The 18,317-nt window shown below is 36.5% G+C and overlaps 1 protein-coding gene across 1 annotated transcript; it reads right to left on the bottom strand.

The window, feature by feature from the left end:
• Positions 1-3,884: 3,884 nt before the first annotated feature.
• Positions 3,885-5,654, bottom strand: LOC113277304 (protein TAPETUM DETERMINANT 1-like). Its single transcript, XM_026526430.1, has 3 exons — positions 5,408-5,654; positions 5,076-5,207; positions 3,885-4,371 (listed from the first exon to the last, which is right to left on the bottom strand). The coding sequence occupies exons 1-3, from the start codon at positions 5,559-5,561 to the stop codon at positions 4,025-4,027; spliced, it is 633 nt and encodes a 210-aa protein (XP_026382215.1). The 5' UTR covers positions 5,562-5,654; the 3' UTR covers positions 3,885-4,024.
• Positions 5,655-18,317: the final 12,663 nt, after the last annotated feature.

Raw genomic sequence — 18,317 nt, 5'->3', positions numbered from 1 at the left:
CCAAATACCATTCCGACTTTTAAAATTCAAGGCATCGGGAGACACAAAAAAAAGAAATATAGCCGGCAAGGTAAAAATATATAACCAACCCGGCTTAAAAAAAACGGTCGCCGGCAGGGTCTTAGTTTGAATAACTTGTCGACCCTGCAAGTACCAGTTACAAGTATTCAACAACCGGCAAGATCTTCAACCTAAGAGCCTGCCGGACAAACCCTAAATATGAAAAGTCGACAAGGTCGATAACATAATACCTTACCGGCGTCGCAACTGCCAATTCACAATTTCGATTTTTCTGACCTAATTTGACATGCAAACATGAAATTGAAGTAGTAGAGTGAGTTTAAGTATGCCCTTACTTTCTTAATCGCGTCATTTCTCGTGTTTCAGCGGCTACGAATTCTTCTTCTTCAACCGTTTTTTTCTTCATTTTCTTTTGAACCAAACTTGCAATTCCAGAGTTATACTCATTGGGTTTTCGATTAGCGTCTTTCATACGAGTACCTTTACGTCTTGGCGGATCCATTGTTGAAGATTAATCAGAATTTTTGAATCGGCGATTTCGATGAAATCGACGGGTTTCGAGTTTTAATGGAGAGGAAGAAGAGAGCCGGTATGGTTGTGGAGGAGAAGAAGAAGAGAAGAAGGAAGATGAAATGAAAATAATAAGGATTCCCTATTTCCTATTCCTACTTTTCCTATTTCCCATCCACATAAATTCTCATCCCAATTCTCCTATGTACCACCCATTTAAAATATCATTTATTCTATATATTATACCTTTGACTTTTTATTTTTACCCATCAATAAAATCACCCAACAATCAAACGATGAAAACCTAATTTATGGACAATTTGTTCTCCATCTCCACCACCGACCAATACATCTTCCTCCCCACCTCCGCAATCCACCACCGCCTTGGGATTTGTCATTCCCTCTCTAAATTTCCAGAGCATGCATTCACATCGGAGTAGACCACGTGTTATCGCAATATACACTGTAATTCAGACAATGAATTTTATTTATCATCTCCTTGCAACCTTCGTATCTATACCCAAACGATGGTAAATAATCAACAACAGTGGAAGAGATCAGTGGTATACATGATAGAGTTTTTTGGGAACGAATGGTAATCTCGCTAATATTACACTTTTCGCAAATGGTGCGGAAAACATAGAAATGTCTAACTGTCCAGGAAAAAGATTTCATGTTTGTCGTCTACGGCATAATATTCATGTCTGATTCACATCATGGTGTCTAAAAACATCAAATAATGTTAATCTCAATTTTACACGTGAGAACAGCAAAAAAAAAAGTTGAACTAGTACAAATGGTTTCCAAAATACATATCGAACTTTTGTATATGTATGGTTGATAGATCAGAGCCTACAAAAAGTGGTGTGGTGTAAAGAGTGTTGTTTGTATTTAAGTGTAGATTGGTTGAATTTAATTGCACATGTTAGATCATTTGGATTTAACCTCTGTAACATACACAATATTGTTTCTGATTAAACAAAATGAGTTACTTCAATGTTGACTACGGAAGCTGAATTTGTGTCCGACTACTGGAAAATTAAAATCAAAATGTTGTCAAGAGAATCAGAACAAAAATGAGAAAGCGAAAAGGAAGAGATATATACTAAATTGATTAGAAATCCAATATAGTCTTGGGTTTTTAACTTGATGAATTTTTAATTGTTTTGTTTAATGAAAATGGGACACCAACAAAGAAGAAGCAAAGAAAAAGGAAAATGAAAGCGTTAATATTCATGGTCATGCATATTTGACTTTCATAGGTGGTAAATAGAAGAAATTCAAATTAAAAAGTAGAATTGTTATAAAAATTGTGAGGGGATGGGAAATAGTAAAATTGGAGGTGGGAATAGAAAAAATCAATAATAAAACTGATTTAGGATAATAAGATTATAAAGAATAAAGGTATTTCACTCATTAGGACTTCCTTAAAATCTTTAAAAAGAGTCCATTTAAAATTGGGTATACCCAATCAAACCAGGAATTATTGTCGATGCTTCGTGCTTCATTTATGATGGTTCACTTTTGTCATTTTTCTGTTCAGATTCGCTGTCCTTTTGAAATTTGACTTTGATATCAAAACAAAAACAATTATGCTTTCAAACCATACACACATCTGACACCCGTGAGACTAATTTTCCCTAATTAGCATATTTGCCTTACAAAATTCACATTTTATTTTGAAATGAAAAAGAAAAGGGTGTTTAATAGACCATCAGAGTAAGACCTAGTTAGCTGTGCAACTACAGACCGTGCGTGGGTATGGCAGAGCGTAATTGACATATGCTTTGGGTTTATCATTGCAGAATAGATGGATGATTACGACGCCAAAGCAGTGTAAGGCCGAAGAATGAAAGAATGGAATTCTAGAGAGAGATAGAGCAAGAGAGATGGCAATGGCAGTCCCTATAAAGCATTCCTGTTCACTGTCACATACTTTATTTCCGAATTCTCGCTCAGTCTAGTGTCTGTCTGTGTCTACTCATGCATTAAATGCATCCACGTTCTTTATTACGGCCAATGTCTGTCTAATTCATGCAGATTATGTGCTCCCTCTATCTCTCTGTCTAGGCCCGGAGCACGTACTGACTACGCAGCATCACGGAGTCCGATACGCGGAGAGGAGACTGGAAGAGAAACAAATCAAATGTTAACAGTTGTGAATGGATTGTGTATGGACTTAAAAGGCAAAATTTTCAAACCCACGTCAATCTGATATTACTTGTTGATGAGTAAGATATAGTAGCTAGATTACTTTGTGCTGGTCTTCCGGTACAAGATTGGTTTTGGTTGACAAACACAGATATTACAGACATGCTCCTGGACAAGACCGAGAATCTGAACCACGCCAAAACCGAATGCCCTTTTATCTCACAGTTTTTTTTTTCTGTGGGACCCAGTGCCCCCGCGATGAACAGCAGAGGGTCCCGTCTTTGGATTTGTTTTGTGTCTGGGTTTTTTTTGGGCGGTTTTTTGCATTGTTGTTGAGATTTTTTGATATTACAGACTAATTAAGTTGTGCCATTCAAGAAGCTTAATAAAAGTGAAAGAGGTTTAAAAAGACCGAAAACAAATGTACTCGAGAAGTCTGAATAAAAACTTAGAAAGCGTCTGCCTGTAAAGTAACCCTGTGTCTTATATTCAGGGAAAGCGCCCCCCAAATTCATGTCCAATTTTACAACCTTTACAAGTGTATTTTAGGCTTACAACACAAGTCACAAATAACTACAAGTGTATGCTAACCAGATAATATTTAACAATCGCATATTTAGTATCTTGGCATAGTTATATTTTCGGCCATACCGCCAAGTCTCACCAAATGGTACCTGAATCATAGAACCTTAGCATCAAAGTAATTTTTTGAGTACATTTTGAGGATGTAAAAATCTCAAACCGCCTAGAAAATCAACATGTAGTTTTTGCTCTTTTAGGACTTTGATATTTTGAATCCTACTTGCGTCGCTTCCTTCTCTTAGTTGATTGGGGAATTGTTATAGTTTTGTTTTGGAAAGTTGAACCTAATTAAGCACAAGAGCTGTGCCATCATTAGTAGTATTGGACTTCAAAGTCAATCTGACGTCTTATGTCCATCATTTATCAATCAAATACCAGCGGTGCATCAAACCATATATGGGGAAATTTTCGGATAGAAAGCCAACATCAGTCTTTCTACTTTTACCGAGTGACATGCTTGTGATATCATACCCTTTCATCAATTTGGGAAAAAATAAAAATAATAAACGGAGAAAAGAAAAATGAAAAGAATTACTAACACGTTCTAAATCTTCAATATCCAAAAAAAACTCGCAAACTCATTTCTGCATCAACATCTATAATTACAAAAAATTGGCAACAGAGCTAGGCCAGGAACAAGTTAACACTTGGTCTCATGAGTAATAACGCTACTACTAGTAAATTCTTTGTAGATTTTTACGGACTTTTTGCTCAATATATATACTACTAACTATAGTAAAAAAAAAAGAAAAATATACAACTAGCAGTTGACTGAAGAAACAGTGAGAGGATATTGAAATGTGTTGGCATATTGAAATGAAATGCTATCCCCGTTGATCAAAGCTTCACCATTGTTAAGGATGCAGTCATTATACCTAATGCGTTTAAAAACCCTAGGATTGATCAGACGGGCGGAACTAAACCACCCGCAACTGAGATGAATGTTTGATATATCACAGCCTTTGGTGCACACGTTCATGATCTCAACTGTGTACGTTGGGATGCCGTTTGGTAATGGTGGTGTTGATCCTTGACTTACGACTATGTCTGACTTTGAACATCTCTCTCCCCACATCCTGTTGGGTTCGATCTTTGGCTCTTCTTCCTCTGCAGAAAAGGATTATTAATAATAATTTTTTAACTAATCTCATCTTTTTAATGAAGAATAATTGATTTGAAAAAAGTGATTTAGGCTTAATTCCACTAATCCGTCCACTAATCCAACCAAAAGATAAACATCTTTAGACAAACTGGGCTTTTATGAACCCTGATTCTGTCATTCTGACGAGGTAATAGGTCCATCATGTCTCTTCATTTTCCATGTTTTAAGTGTGCTAACTTGAGCCATTCAACAGTTTTAACGTGCGCCACATTTCTATTAATGGCGGATCAAAAACAGAACGACCAGAGGAAAATTTTGAAAAATGGAATTCTAGTTCTTTCTAACGTGCGCATCTGCGTGTAAGACAAAATGACAGACAAGTGTAACAGCGGAAAAAAACATCTGAGCAAGTCGAAAAAGAGATCAATGGCAGAAAAAATTGAAACCATAAACATAGCGTCGGTTCTGAACAGCAGACAGACAAAGGTAGTAGTACGATGGTTTAGGATTGGGTGATGAAAACCCTAACCTAACATCACACGCTTCTTATTTTTGTTCTGCTCTGTTCTGTTCTGTTAGACTCTGAAAATGGTGGTGGACTGGTGGAGGACCAAAAAGCTTTCAAATATTTTCCCAAAAAAATTATTCAAACAATGAAAAACAAAAATTGATCAAATGAAAGATTATTAATGAAATTCCTGTTACTTACTCTGATTCAGAAGCTTTCTATGATGACAAATCGTGAGAGTGGTAGTAGTAGAAATAATTTTGTGTTGTTGCTGTAAATGATGATTTTGTTCCAATGGATGTTGTTGATGATGAAGATGATGATGATGGATACCTGAAAAACAAAGAAGATAAATGTAATCAGACAAATGCAATTGTTAATTTGTTTATTGTTTAGTATGATTAGAGACAGCTCAAAGACAAAATAACAGAAAACAGAGTAGGAATAAGAACAAAAAAAATCGGAATTGAAAATTAAAATTGATAAAACAGTATTATCAGATCAACGAAGAAGAGTACGAATGATTGACGCACTATTAGAAGTTGTGGAAGTGATTAATCCATGGTGAGTTCTGATGAGAAGAATAACTGCCAGGAGTCGTAGTAGTCCAACTGACGAAAATGCTGCCGTTAATACACTGATTCTTCTGATCATTGAGAACTTGATGTTCACCTTCAACATCAACATTTTGTTCAAGAAGAAGAAGAAACCTCAAATACGTTCAAATGAATGTCTTTCTCTTCTTTGAATTTCTCTGTGTTTTTCAAGGAATAGAGAGAGAAGTAGAAACAGAGGAAAGTCTTTCTGATTATATATGTGTGCAAAAGAAATTAATACTAAAAAAGATGGAAACTGAACCGACCAGAGTGAGAAAGAGAATGTTCTCAACTCTTGGGCCATCGGCCGTGGTTTTCCCCTTTAAGGCCCGTCACAACATTCTATGTAACCCAACCTGACATAGCCCAATTTTATTGGAGTAGACATCTGATGTTAGGTTAACCCCTACGGGATAGATTGAGCTGCTAGATTGGCCAAAAAGTGTTGCAGATCAAGGAAAAAGTTTGGGAAAAAAGTTAACACTGCTTCTTTCTACTTCTCTCTCCTAGCATTTGCTCGCAGTTCAAATAGCAGCGAGATTGAAACGATGAATAATTCAGCGCTCAAAAAGTGGTCCCAACGCTGAACAATTCAGCGTTCCGCGAATATTCCAGGGCATCAACGCTGAACTATACAGTGCTTTCCTGGACGTTGTTCCATTCAACGTTAGAGGTCGGCGCTGCACCATTCAGCGCTTGACCTTTTTTTCACCTACGACTATTTTTCTCTCCAGAATTTCATTTTCTAAATGTTTGGCAATTTGTTCCAATAGTTGTTTGTTTTAAAATTTGAGAATTTACCAAAGTAAGGAAAATCTTCCATTACATTGCAGAACAAGGTTACAATGTTTTTGAAGAAATTAAAAACATACATTAAAATCAAAATAACTTAAAACATAAAAAAAGTACATTGAAATTGAAATCCTACTTCTAAATAATTTAAAACATAAAAAACTACATTGAAATTGAAATCCTACTTCTAAATAACTTAAAACATAAAAAAGTACATTGAAATTGAAATCGAAATCCTCAATAACTTAAAACATAAAAAAGTAGATTCAAATTGAAATCCTACTACTAAATAACTTAAATTGTTACTAATATATCACTTTAATTTAGGGGATAAGTGGCAATCTATGACGGGCCAAAATCTCGTTCTTCCATATTTTGTAGACGGTTTTCCCCCGTTCGTGTAATTCATCCAAGGGTCGTCGTAGGATCTTCATGTCCGATTCTCTTTGCTGCGTTTGTGCCAAGATTAAAAAGGTTTCCATGTTCTTCTTCAGATACTATTCGTTTGTTTCGTACTTGGCCACTCTTTGTGCTTGTGCGTTTTCAAGAAGTTCGATGAGTTTATCCATTTTTTCATCTGATTTCAATCACATATCATTTTAATCACGTAAACATATTGATCGCTGTCGTATGCGTCAAAAATAAATTACTTTCTCACTACTCAAAATATAAAATACAATAAGGGTAAGAAAGGATCGTTCCCACATAGAGGATCTAGGTTGTAAGGTTGTTTCGGTTTCCTTTATAAACAAGGGGGGATTTTCTGATTTTTATAATCTAAAAGTAAAATAAAAGCAAACAAAACAAATAAAGCGAAGCAAACACGCAAATCAAGATGTAAAGAAATTGATTAAGGATCCGTTTTCATCCACAAACATGTTTTTCAACAATAACTAGAATTGATATTTAATCTCAATTTTTATCAAAGGCCCTAGGATACCTTGATCGCAAGAATATCACGCTAATTTCCTCTTATCATCAATAAACACATTAAAAGATGCGAATATGAATTCTACCTAAGAGAACAACCTAACGTGTAAAAGCACTATCAAGTTTAATTCCCTAGATGCACTAAGTTTTATGAAATCAGGCCAATCAAAGCAATCGAACGTGTAAAAGCACTAATCCGATTTAACAAAGGTTATGACTCACATGTGACTATTAGGATGTATCACTACAAGTAATAATCACAATTATGCTATTTGTATTCAAGGTGTATCACGTTTACGTATAATAAGCCCTAAACTAGCAATAGATATGATTACGAATTCTACCAATTTGCAACTTGAAGAAACTAACAATCAATCATACATGCGATATCTCTAATGAATCATAATCGATAATTGTGAGACAAAACTAATTATTGAACACAACCCATGTTTGGAAATTCAACTTATTCCTTAACCAATAATAAAAACTAGCTCATGTTAATGGAGTTCATAACAAGGATAAAGAGAAGATTTTCCATGTCTAAACCCTAGAACAAAAGTAGAAGTAGAAGATAAAAATATGAAGATATCTAGGTTTAGAGGAAGAGTTTTCTATTTATATGCTTCTCCCATTCCAAAAGGATACTCTTTCTAAAATTAGGTCTTCTCAAAACCCATCTCCAAGTGGTCCACTAGGCCCATGTATGAGAAATATGTCTCTGGAATTTTGGGTCCAAAACTGGTCGCCGGAGTTGATGACGTCATCGCCGGAATCTGGCCGGAAAAGACACCACCGGCTACTTGAATATCACTGTCGCCGGCCACCTGAAAGTTCTTCTCCGTCAACGGAATATTCCGTCAGATTCCGTTACAGTTAACCGCTGACCTAACGGTCTTCTGTTAGTCAACTGGGTCAAGGGGAGAAAGTGAGTTAGCCACCGAGTCAGCATCTTACTCGGCTAACTGGTCTTACTCAACTGAGTTGGATCTGGAGTCACCGAGTCGACTCACCATACTGGAGAATCAGACAGAGTTTCCTCTGTTTCTGGCTGATTTCCGGCCATTTTTCAGGCCCATTTTTGGTCTTCTCTTGTTAAGAATCCTAACATACATCTATTGTAGCTTCATTTGCAGCATTTCATTCACATCATCAACAACTCCTCAGCCAATTCATTGCAGCTTAACCTCATCACTCAACTCAAATTTCTCCCTGTACTTCAGCTCTGCCTCATACTCTTCTACACAGCAGCTGCGCATCCACCTCATACCCATTCTTGGTTCAATTTCTCTTCTTCTTCTTCTTCGATCACAGAAGCCCATTCTCAGAACCTTATCAATTCCTTCAATCCACCACCAGTCATACCAATTTCCATCTCATTCAACAGTAGCACCAGCATCGTCCTTGGTTCAGTTCATTCACCAGGAAAACCCTAACTTCAATTTCTGCCATTAACCATCTCTAATGTCTCGAATTATCTCAAGAACAACATCTTGATTTCTCACAGACCGAACCCATCATTCACAACAACGACTCTATTGCATACCCAATCTTATATTCTTCTCGATCTTCATCCCAGATTCAAACAATAATTCCTCAATCAGCTACAACCCATCTTTAATCTCAGTTCCAGAAACCCATTGGTTCAACCAATACAGCCACCATTCCTATCACCAACTGCAACTCGAGTTAAATCTTCTAAGAATATCACAGCACCACCAAATCTACTTATATCTCAAATCTGAGAAGAACCCAGCATTTCCAATCATACATAACTCAAATTCTTTCCTTTCACCCTTTAAGCACCTTTGATTTCATCTCTATTCACCGCATTTCATCTCTCAATCTCTCGGACAGAGCAAATACAGCAGCAGCTGCGCTGCTTTTCTCTCTCTCTTTATTTCAAGTGTGAAATGATTGAGAAGATAAATCTTCTCGATTTATGGTTGGGCTAGATTTGGGTGCCAACAGCACACCCGTCTTCTGGATAAATGCTACCCAAGTTGGCAGCCCCTTAACATGAGCTGGCTATCTTTAATACCTCTAATATAGTCGCCCCTTATCCTTATCTGGGCTCCAGATAGTGTTCTCCCGTGAAATGGCAATTTTACCCTTTTTGCTCAAATTGGGTGATTTCTTCTTCTTTTCCTCCGTACAACTCCAAAACGCCTAAAAGCTCAAAACAAACGTAATATACATAAGTCACACGAAAAATAGCAAAGAAAGCATAATCAATAGATAATAAATCTAGGTGCTTATGACCCCTATCAGATTCCCCCACACTTAGACTTTGCTAGTCCTCGAGCAAATCAAAATAAAACTTACAACTTCAAAGCGTTCCAGCATCCCAAGCATCCAAAGAGTTATGAGGACATAGAGTTTCTGCATGCTAGTAATAAGAAGTTAGAAATACCAAAGAACATATTCTCATTCTTAAATGTTGAGTGAGAAATAACCACACCATAATGAAAGAACGCGTGTTTCAGAGCGATCAATAAGCATTTCGCCTCGACTTTTGCCTCACCAATAATGGTTTTATGATAATTGCACTCAAAAAGACGGCTTTTTATGGTTCTCACATGAGTGCAGGTAGGAATGACGAGAGAAATCCTGCAACACGTTGAATGGTGGGAAGGACAACTTCTGAAATATTTTAAAAACCCACATCTTTTAACATTTTGAAAAACATTTTTTCTGATGATCTCTAAGGAAGGAAATCAACCACTATTATCGAGGATGAGATTACTTACTTACCTTCACATCCGATTGCAATGATGATAACACCATTCTCACATCATCCAATAAAAACTTCTTCGGTTCCTCGTCTTCATCTTCTTAGTCTTCGTCTTCAGGTTTCAACTATTGATGATAAACACTTAAACTTCGTAATTCCTTGACAATTTGTAACTCTTTATCTTAAATCCTTGTCGCTTGAGACTTCCTTATAGATTTTCCTTTCCCGCGGCTTATTAAATAAATAAAAACCCAAAATACCAAAATTTCTCTTATCATCGTTTTTTTTTCAATAAGAGAAATAAAATACAAAACAAAATAAAACAAACCATGGCCGTGGGAAAAGTACTTTACCGCTTGATTCTTCACAACTTGTATCGTCTCGAAATCATAAACTTCAATAATTCTCACCTTTTTCTTTTCTTTGCTCTTGTAAATAAGTCTTCAACGTATATGTAAAAATCTGCTCATTGTATGTTGCTTTACTTGGATATAAAATTTGCTCTTTTTTCTCGTTCCGTTGCTTGTAAACCTTGAACGTCTTCAACTTTCCTTGTAGATTTTGATGTTTCTCCTTGTTGTTGATGATGGTAGTGTTTCTATGGATCCGTTGTTGTCGAGAGAGAGAGAATGGTGCTAACTGCAAATCGAACTACAAGAAGGAGGCTTTCATCCATAGACGTCACCCTCATGATTGACAAAATTAGCACTCAAGAGATCAAAAATAGTGCTGAAAATTGGTGTGAAGTTGGGTAGCTCACCGTTCTATCCGGAATTAACGTACGGTGACACACACTCAAAAGAAAGCTCTTTAGTTAGATGGAAAAATTTCTGTTTGGTGCCTCACATGATATAAATAGGGTAGTCTCCATTAATGATTGATCAACAACTCTAATAATGCATTTCTCCCTGCTCCTAATTTTCATCACCGGCATGATTAAATCCATTATTTAACACTCTAACAAGCAAGAAATCCGAATGTAGTTCCCCAATACTTCCAAGTTCAGTTATGCCGGTCAGAATTCTCTATGTAAACATACCTAGAAGTATGCTAGTGACTCTAAAATCTCTGAAAGTTGGAGGTTTTATGCAATACTTTTTTAAATTTTTTTTTATAAAATACAGGCTTAACCACTCCCCCACACTTAAACTTTACATTGTCCTCAATGTAATTGAATCGTCCTAGTAAAGTCAAGGTGAGAAATTTTAACATGATATGTAAATAACAAAAGAAAAAAACAAAAGGATAAGAAATACAAAACCTATGGGTTGCCTCCCATTAAGCGCTTGCTTTAAAGTCGACGGCCCGACTTGACTCTTGTAAGATTCACTCCCCATATACTAACAATCGGAAAATTTGGGATCCACCCATATAACCTGTTTTGCACACAATAACTCCATACAAATATTAGTAATATAAAACAGAAATGAAGCTATTAACTGATAAAAGTTTCCCCCACACTTATTCTTGTCCACACTTGGAAGTGTATAAAGAATGTAGAAGTCGGGTACTTCCACGATTTCTTGTTCCAAAACCTGCATAGTATGAGAATCAAGTATCTCTAATGGCGGAAATCGAGAAACAAAGTCATTCAACAATATTCTCGAAGCACATACATTCAAACCGATAAGAGGTAAAGAAGAAGAAACAATAGGCAAAGGGTTAGACAAACCTTGCACAATCTCTTGTAGCACGGAATCCTCTTCATCCTTGAAAAATTCAAGTGAACTATTCACCTTTTTTATATCATGGTCCTCTATCAAACCTTGCAACCATTGTTCATCCGTTTCTACCTTAACTAAAGTCTCGGCATAAACATCATTACAATTCTATGCAAGCTCAATTGGGTCTTCCACAATATTGGTCAAACCGGTCACATTCTCAACACACTCCTCTTTGTTGTAAGGCACATACTCTTTTGCGGATGCAATTCTGTCCATAAGGAATTTCTTTAGAACACTCATTGCATCATCCTCAAGCTCTACCTTTTGAATAGGTTCTTGATCATTATAAAGATCAAGGCTTGAGTAAGCTACAATGTTGTCAACATATTCCTCTTCGTCTTCATTTTGATCCCAGAATTCCATTGTACACCTTTGGGTAATGTCACAATGAGTTGCTTCAAATGACGTATCTTCATAATCATCGTCAATTTCATAGCTAACATAAGATTGGTTGTCGTTGAATTTAGTGTTGCTAACCTCAAACTCATCCTTTCGAATAGGCGAATGATCATTATTAAGATCAAGAGTTGAGTTAGCTACACAATTATCAACGAAAGTCCCCAAAGGTTGGCCTTTTTCAACATTAGCATCAATCAAATATTCATCATACACCACAGGCACATTAGAATAATTATTGCTTTGAAAACAAAATTCATCTTCATACCTTTCTTCCTTGTATTCATCAATGCTTCTTCGTAAGATAGTCATACCTTCACGAAGTTCTTGGAGTTGCTCGTTTGTAGCCTCTTTATCTTTTTGAAACTCTTGTCATAAAAAGTTGGAAAAGTTGTCTAACAAGTTAGAGACTTGTTGTTCACGAACATAAGAATCCTCCAATCCTTGTGGTTGTTCACACACATACCCGCCATAAGGTTGTTGAGGAAAACCATAATGATCCATGGAATATTGGTCATAGCCAATGAATTGGTTTTGATTATACCCTTGGAATTGTTGGAAGTTGTCATGTTGTTGAGATTGTTGGAAACCGTATCCATTGTTCCAATATGCTCCATCCATGAGAAATAAATACCTGAAACACGATTCTCAAAACAAGGTTAAAAACCAGAAAAAAAAACAAAACTAAAAAAAAAAAAAAAACCAAAAACAAGTGACAACCGCTGCCTCCCCGGCATCAGCGCCAAAATTTGACCGTTGTCGTATGCGTCAAAAATAAATTACTTTCTCACTACTCAAAATATAAAATATAGCAAGGGTAAGAAAGGATCGTTCCCACAGAGAGGATCTAGGTTGTCAAGTTGTTTCGGTTTCCTATATAAACAAGGGGGGATTTTCTGATTTTTATAATCTAAAAGTAAATTAAAAGCAAACAAAACAAATAAAGCGAAGCAAACACGCAAATCAAGATGTAAAGAAATTGATTAAGGATCCGTTTTCATCCACAAACATGTTTTTCAACAATAACTAGAATTGATATTTAATCTCAATTTTTATCGAAGGCCTTAAGATACCTTGATCGCAAGAATATCCCGCTAATTTCCTCTTATCATCAACAAACACATTAAAAGATGCGAATATGAATTCTACCTAAAAGAACAACCTAACGTGTAAAAGCACTATCAAGTTTAATTCCCTAGATGCACTAAGTTTTATGAAATCAGGCCAATCAAAGCAGTCGAACGTGTAAAAGCACTAATCTGATTTAACAAAGGTTATGACTCACATGTGACTATTAGGATGTATCACTACAAGCAATAATCACAATTACGCTATTCAAGGTGTATCACGTTTACGTATAATAAACCCTAAACTAGCAATAAATATGATTACGAGTTCTACCAATTTGCAACTTGAAGAAACTAACAATCAATCATACATGCGATATTTCTAGTGAATCATAATCGATAATTGTGAGACAAAACTAATTTATTGAACACAACCCATGTTTGAAAATTCAACTTATTCCTTAACCAATAATAAAAACTAGCTCATGTTAATGGAGTTCATAACAAGGATAAAGAGAAGAGTTTTCATGTCTAAAACCTAGAATAAAAGTAGAAGTAGAAGATAAAAATATGGAGATATCTAGGTTTAGAGAAAGAGTTTTCTATTTATATGCTTCTCTCATTCCAAAAGGATACTCTTTCTAAATATAGGTCTTCTCAAAACCCATCTCCAAGTGGTCCACTAGGCCCATGTATGAGAAATATGTCTCTGGAATTTTGGGTCCAAAACTGGTCGCCGGAGTTGATGACGCCATCGCCGGAATCTGCCGGAAAAGACATTGTCGGCTACTTGAATATCATTGTCGCCGGCCACCTTAAAGTTCTTCACCGTCGACGGAATATTCCGTCAGATTCCGTTACAGTTAACCGCTGACCTAACGGTCTTCTGTTAGTCAACTGGGTCAAGGGGAGAAAGTGAGTTAGCCACCGAGTCAGCATCTTACTCGGCTAACTGGTCTTACTCAGCTGAGTTGGATCTGGAGTCACCGAGTCGACTCACCATACTGGAGAATCAGACAGAGTTTCCTCTTTTTCTGGCTGATTTCCGGCCATTTTTCAGGCCCATTTTTGGTCTTCTCCTGTTAAGAATCCTAACATACATCTATTGTAGCTTCATTTGCAGCATTTCATTCACATCATCAACAACTCCTCAGCTAATTCATTGCAGCTTAACCTCATCGCTCAACTCCAATTTCTCCCTGTACTTCAGCTCTGCCTCATACTCTTCTACACAGCAGCTGCACATCCACCTCATACCCATTCTTGGTTCAATTTCTCTTCTTCTTCTTCTTCTTCTTCTTATTCTTCTTCTTCTTCTTCGATCTCAGAAACCCATTCTCAGAACCTTATCAATTCCTTCAATCCACCACCAGTCATACCAATTTCCATCTCATTCAACAGTAGCACCAGCATCGTCCTTGGTTCAATTCATTCACCAGGAAAACCCTAGCTTCAATTTCTGCCATTAACCATCTCTAATGTCTCGAATTATCTCAAGAACAACATCTTCATTTCTCACAGACCGAACCCATCATTCACATCAACGACTCTATTAAATACCCAATCTTCTATTCTTCTCGATCTTCATCCCAGATTCGAACAATAATTCGTCAATCAGCTACAACCCATCTTTAATCTCAGTTCCAGAAACCCATTTGTTCAACCAATACAGCCACCATTCCTATCATCAACTGCAACTCGATTTAAATCTTCTAAGAATATCACATCACCATCAAATCTACTTATATCTCAAATCTGAGAAGAACCCAGCATTTCCAATCATACAGAACTCAAATTCTTTCCTTTCTCTCTCGATTTCACCCTTTAAGCACCTTGGATTTCATCTCTATTCACCGAATTTCATCTCTCAATCTCTCGGACAGAGCAAATACAGCAGCAGCTGCGCTGCTTTTCTCTCTCTCTTTATTTCAGGTGCGAAATGATTGAGAAGATAAATCTTCTCGATTTAGGGTTAGGCTGGATTTGGGTGCCAACAACACACCTGTATTCTGGATAAAGGCTACCCAAGTTGGCAGCCCCTTAACATGAGCTGGCTGTCTTTAATACCTCTAATAGAGTTGCCCCCTATCCTTAACTGGGCTCCAGATAGTGTTCTCCCATGAAATGGCAATTTTACCCTTTTTGCTCAAATTGGGTAATTTCTTCTTCTTTTCCTCCGTATGACTGCAAAACGCCTGAAAGCTCAAAACAAACGTAAAATACATAATTCACACGAAAAATAGCAAAGAAAACATAATCAATATATAATAAATCTAGGTGTTTATGACCCATATCACATATCATCTAAATCATGCATTGTATCAACTATCAATCATCAATTTCATCAAATTTTCATCATAATCAAAAATCAAGAAAAAAAAACTAAAATTTTAAATCCTTAACTCAATCAATTTCGTGGACGGAATTGAATGAAAATACTCTCAAACGATCAGGATTTCGATGGAGAACAAACCCACAAAAGGATTTGAGAAATAAATTTCTAGAATCATTGATCTACAAAATCCATTTTCGGGTGTGTTTGAGAAACAAATGAAATGGGGAAGTACTGAGGGAGAAGGGCTTCAGCGCTGGAGAAAACCCGATTCTCAGATGCTGAATAGTTCAGCGTTGTCAACCTAGCTGACCAAGTCAAACGCTGTTCGGTTCGGCGTGCACCTAGATGTTGTACTGTTCAATGTTCGGCGCTGTACTATTCAGCGTTTCGTTGCTAGATTCGCCATACCATAGGACTTTGGAGGTTTCCCTAGATGACGTGGATGGCTAATCTAGCTGCTAGATTATAAGACCATAGGGGTTATCCTTAAGGGACTAGCATGGAAAGATTTTCACCTAATCCACATCCAATCTAATTCAATGCGAATTTCATATTTGACATCTACGTTAAATCCAGCATCCAATAGATTTGTAACCGACGAATACACAAGTGGACAGATTTGATGTAGATAATCCAAAAAAAATTGTACTCCATAACAATTAAAGTTTATAATAGAGAAATAAAGTCAATGAAAAGTTGTACCAAGAAAATGGGTGAGCATAGATTACTCATTTATGACCATCTAATTAAATGGCTCACTTTCTGTGTCATAGATTACTCATTTATGACCATCTAATTAAATGGCTCACTTTCTGTGTCAATTAACTAATTTTTTATATTTATTGTTTTAATGTGTTTATACTCAGGAACTACATAGACAAACCTACATAAACCACGGTATGTTCATCCGTATATTCTTTCCAAATTACATACAAAGTTCCTAGTTATGTGCTTCAAAAAAAACAAAAAACCTATGTGGTATAATTAATGGAGAGAACTATTTTATAGGTGGAAAACATTTCTCAGGACTAAATTATCGGGTCCGAAGATCCAACGTATTTTTCAAGGTTATATTTAGGCCCAACCCGTAATTCTTTGGATTTGACAAGTCTTATTCGCATCCAGCCCGTTAGCAAGTGGTATGGTCACCCACTCTCAAAAATACGGTTATTCGGATTGAATCCATGAATCGCAAACCAAATGCTCAACCATATCCGATTGGAGGCCGGTGTTTTTTCATAGAGCGGATGCAAGCGGATGCTGGAAAAATTTATTGGACACTTGCATACATTATTGAATTTTAAGAAAATAAATATTTATATAGTTTTATCTGGTACATAAGTCTCAAAACTAATTAACAAATTAGATATGAAAACATTGGGGGTACCAAAATGCACCCCAACTTTTTTGTAGGCAATTTGTATGGACAACCCCAATACAACTCTGAGAGTTAAAACTCAAACAACAAAAGTGTCTATAGTTAATTAGTTATATCTCAATCTCTCTTGTGATTATAACGTTTACATAATTGAATCCGTGAATCTAATCTCAAAGAGAGTTCTTGGACGGTACCAAAGACCAATATCCAAGGATCGATCAAGTCTTATCCGACGAACAAGGTCAGACGTATCTACCCTGATTGATCAACGCACAACCTGTGATATTTCAATTATAAAGATAAACAATATAATTTGGAAAAAGAAACAACACAAACACTAGAAATTTTGTTAACGAGGAAACCGCAAATGCAGAAAAACCCCGGGACCTTGTCCATATTGAACACCAAACTGTATCAAGCCGCTACATACACTAGACTACTACCAATTAACTTCGGTCTGAAATGTAGTTGAGCCCGAACTCAGTCTCCCATGATTCAGGTACAGTCGCGCTCCTTACGCCTCTTGAATCCCAGCAGGACTCCGCGCAATTGATTCCCTTAGATGACGTCACACCAACTAAGAGTTGCTTCAACTCAATTGAAGACTTTAAACCAAATCTACCTCCCATAGATTAAGCCTATGTAATTGATAGATTTATGATCGAAACAAATGATCAGATCAAATGTAAGATCCTAGTGATGGAAATCGATAGCGATTTGACAAAAGTCTTGATATCCTCAAAAGCCGGACTTATGCAACCCAAAGTGCAGCCTAGATTATTATTCACCGTATAAAACTTGTGAATCACAAAATTTGAGACGAATAGAACTTTGTGATTTCTATCTATCTTGTTCAAATGATAAATCAACAATCGAACAAGATCAGAATACACAAGTTATCAAGATAAAATATGAAGGGACCTGGCTTCACGAATCCCAGTGAAGTCTTTGATAGTCGCTAAATCCTAAAAGTTTTTTTGGAGAGGACGACTCTAGATACAACTAGGACACACCAAAAAGTAGTGTTAGGATTCAAAGATCCCAGTTGCCAAGAGTTCCCCTTATATAGACTTCAAAGCCTAGGTTGCTTTAGGTTTAAGCTAGGATAACTTTGGAAACAAGCAAACAATATTCACTGTTAGATGAATTTATTCTTATAAACAATATATACACTTTAGTTTGGTAAACCGTAACTGAACCGTGTACAAAGATTATGTCCAACATGGTTAGCCGAAAATAGCGGGTTTGAACTTAAAACCTTAACACTCATTTCCATGAACACAAAAACATTGATCTTGAGTCACAGGCATATGGACAAATGACTCTAGTGTTAATTAGAGAATTGATCAAATGCAAATTTTCTCAGAGAGATAGTTTAATCGCAACTGAATCATAATCAACATAGTTGGTAAATGCACAAAGTACAAATACTTGAGTAGTTCGTGAATCGGCTGAGTCAAGGTACGTGGATCGGTATGCAAACTTACAAGAAAA

The sequence above is a fragment of the Papaver somniferum genome, chromosome 5 (assembly GCF_003573695.1).
Source record: "Papaver somniferum cultivar HN1 chromosome 5, ASM357369v1, whole genome shotgun sequence".
Classification (NCBI taxonomy): Eukaryota; Viridiplantae; Streptophyta; class Magnoliopsida; order Ranunculales; family Papaveraceae; genus Papaver; species Papaver somniferum.
This window is presented reverse-complemented; position numbering and strand designations above follow the sequence as displayed.

Bases quoted from the DNA above. Each gene is read 5' to 3' on its own strand.
- LOC113277304 (XM_026526430.1), bottom strand. From the start codon at position 5,561: ATGTTGATGTTGAAGGTGAACATCAAGTTCTCAATGATCAGAAGAATC. The intron at 5,208-5,407 runs GTGCGTCAATCA...TTTGTTTTTCAG, and splicing joins CACTTCCACAACTTCTAATA to GTATCCATCATCATCATCTT. The intron at 4,372-5,075 runs GTAAGTAACAGG...CCTTTTCTGCAG, and splicing joins TAGAAAGCTTCTGAATCAGA to AGGAAGAAGAGCCAAAGATC.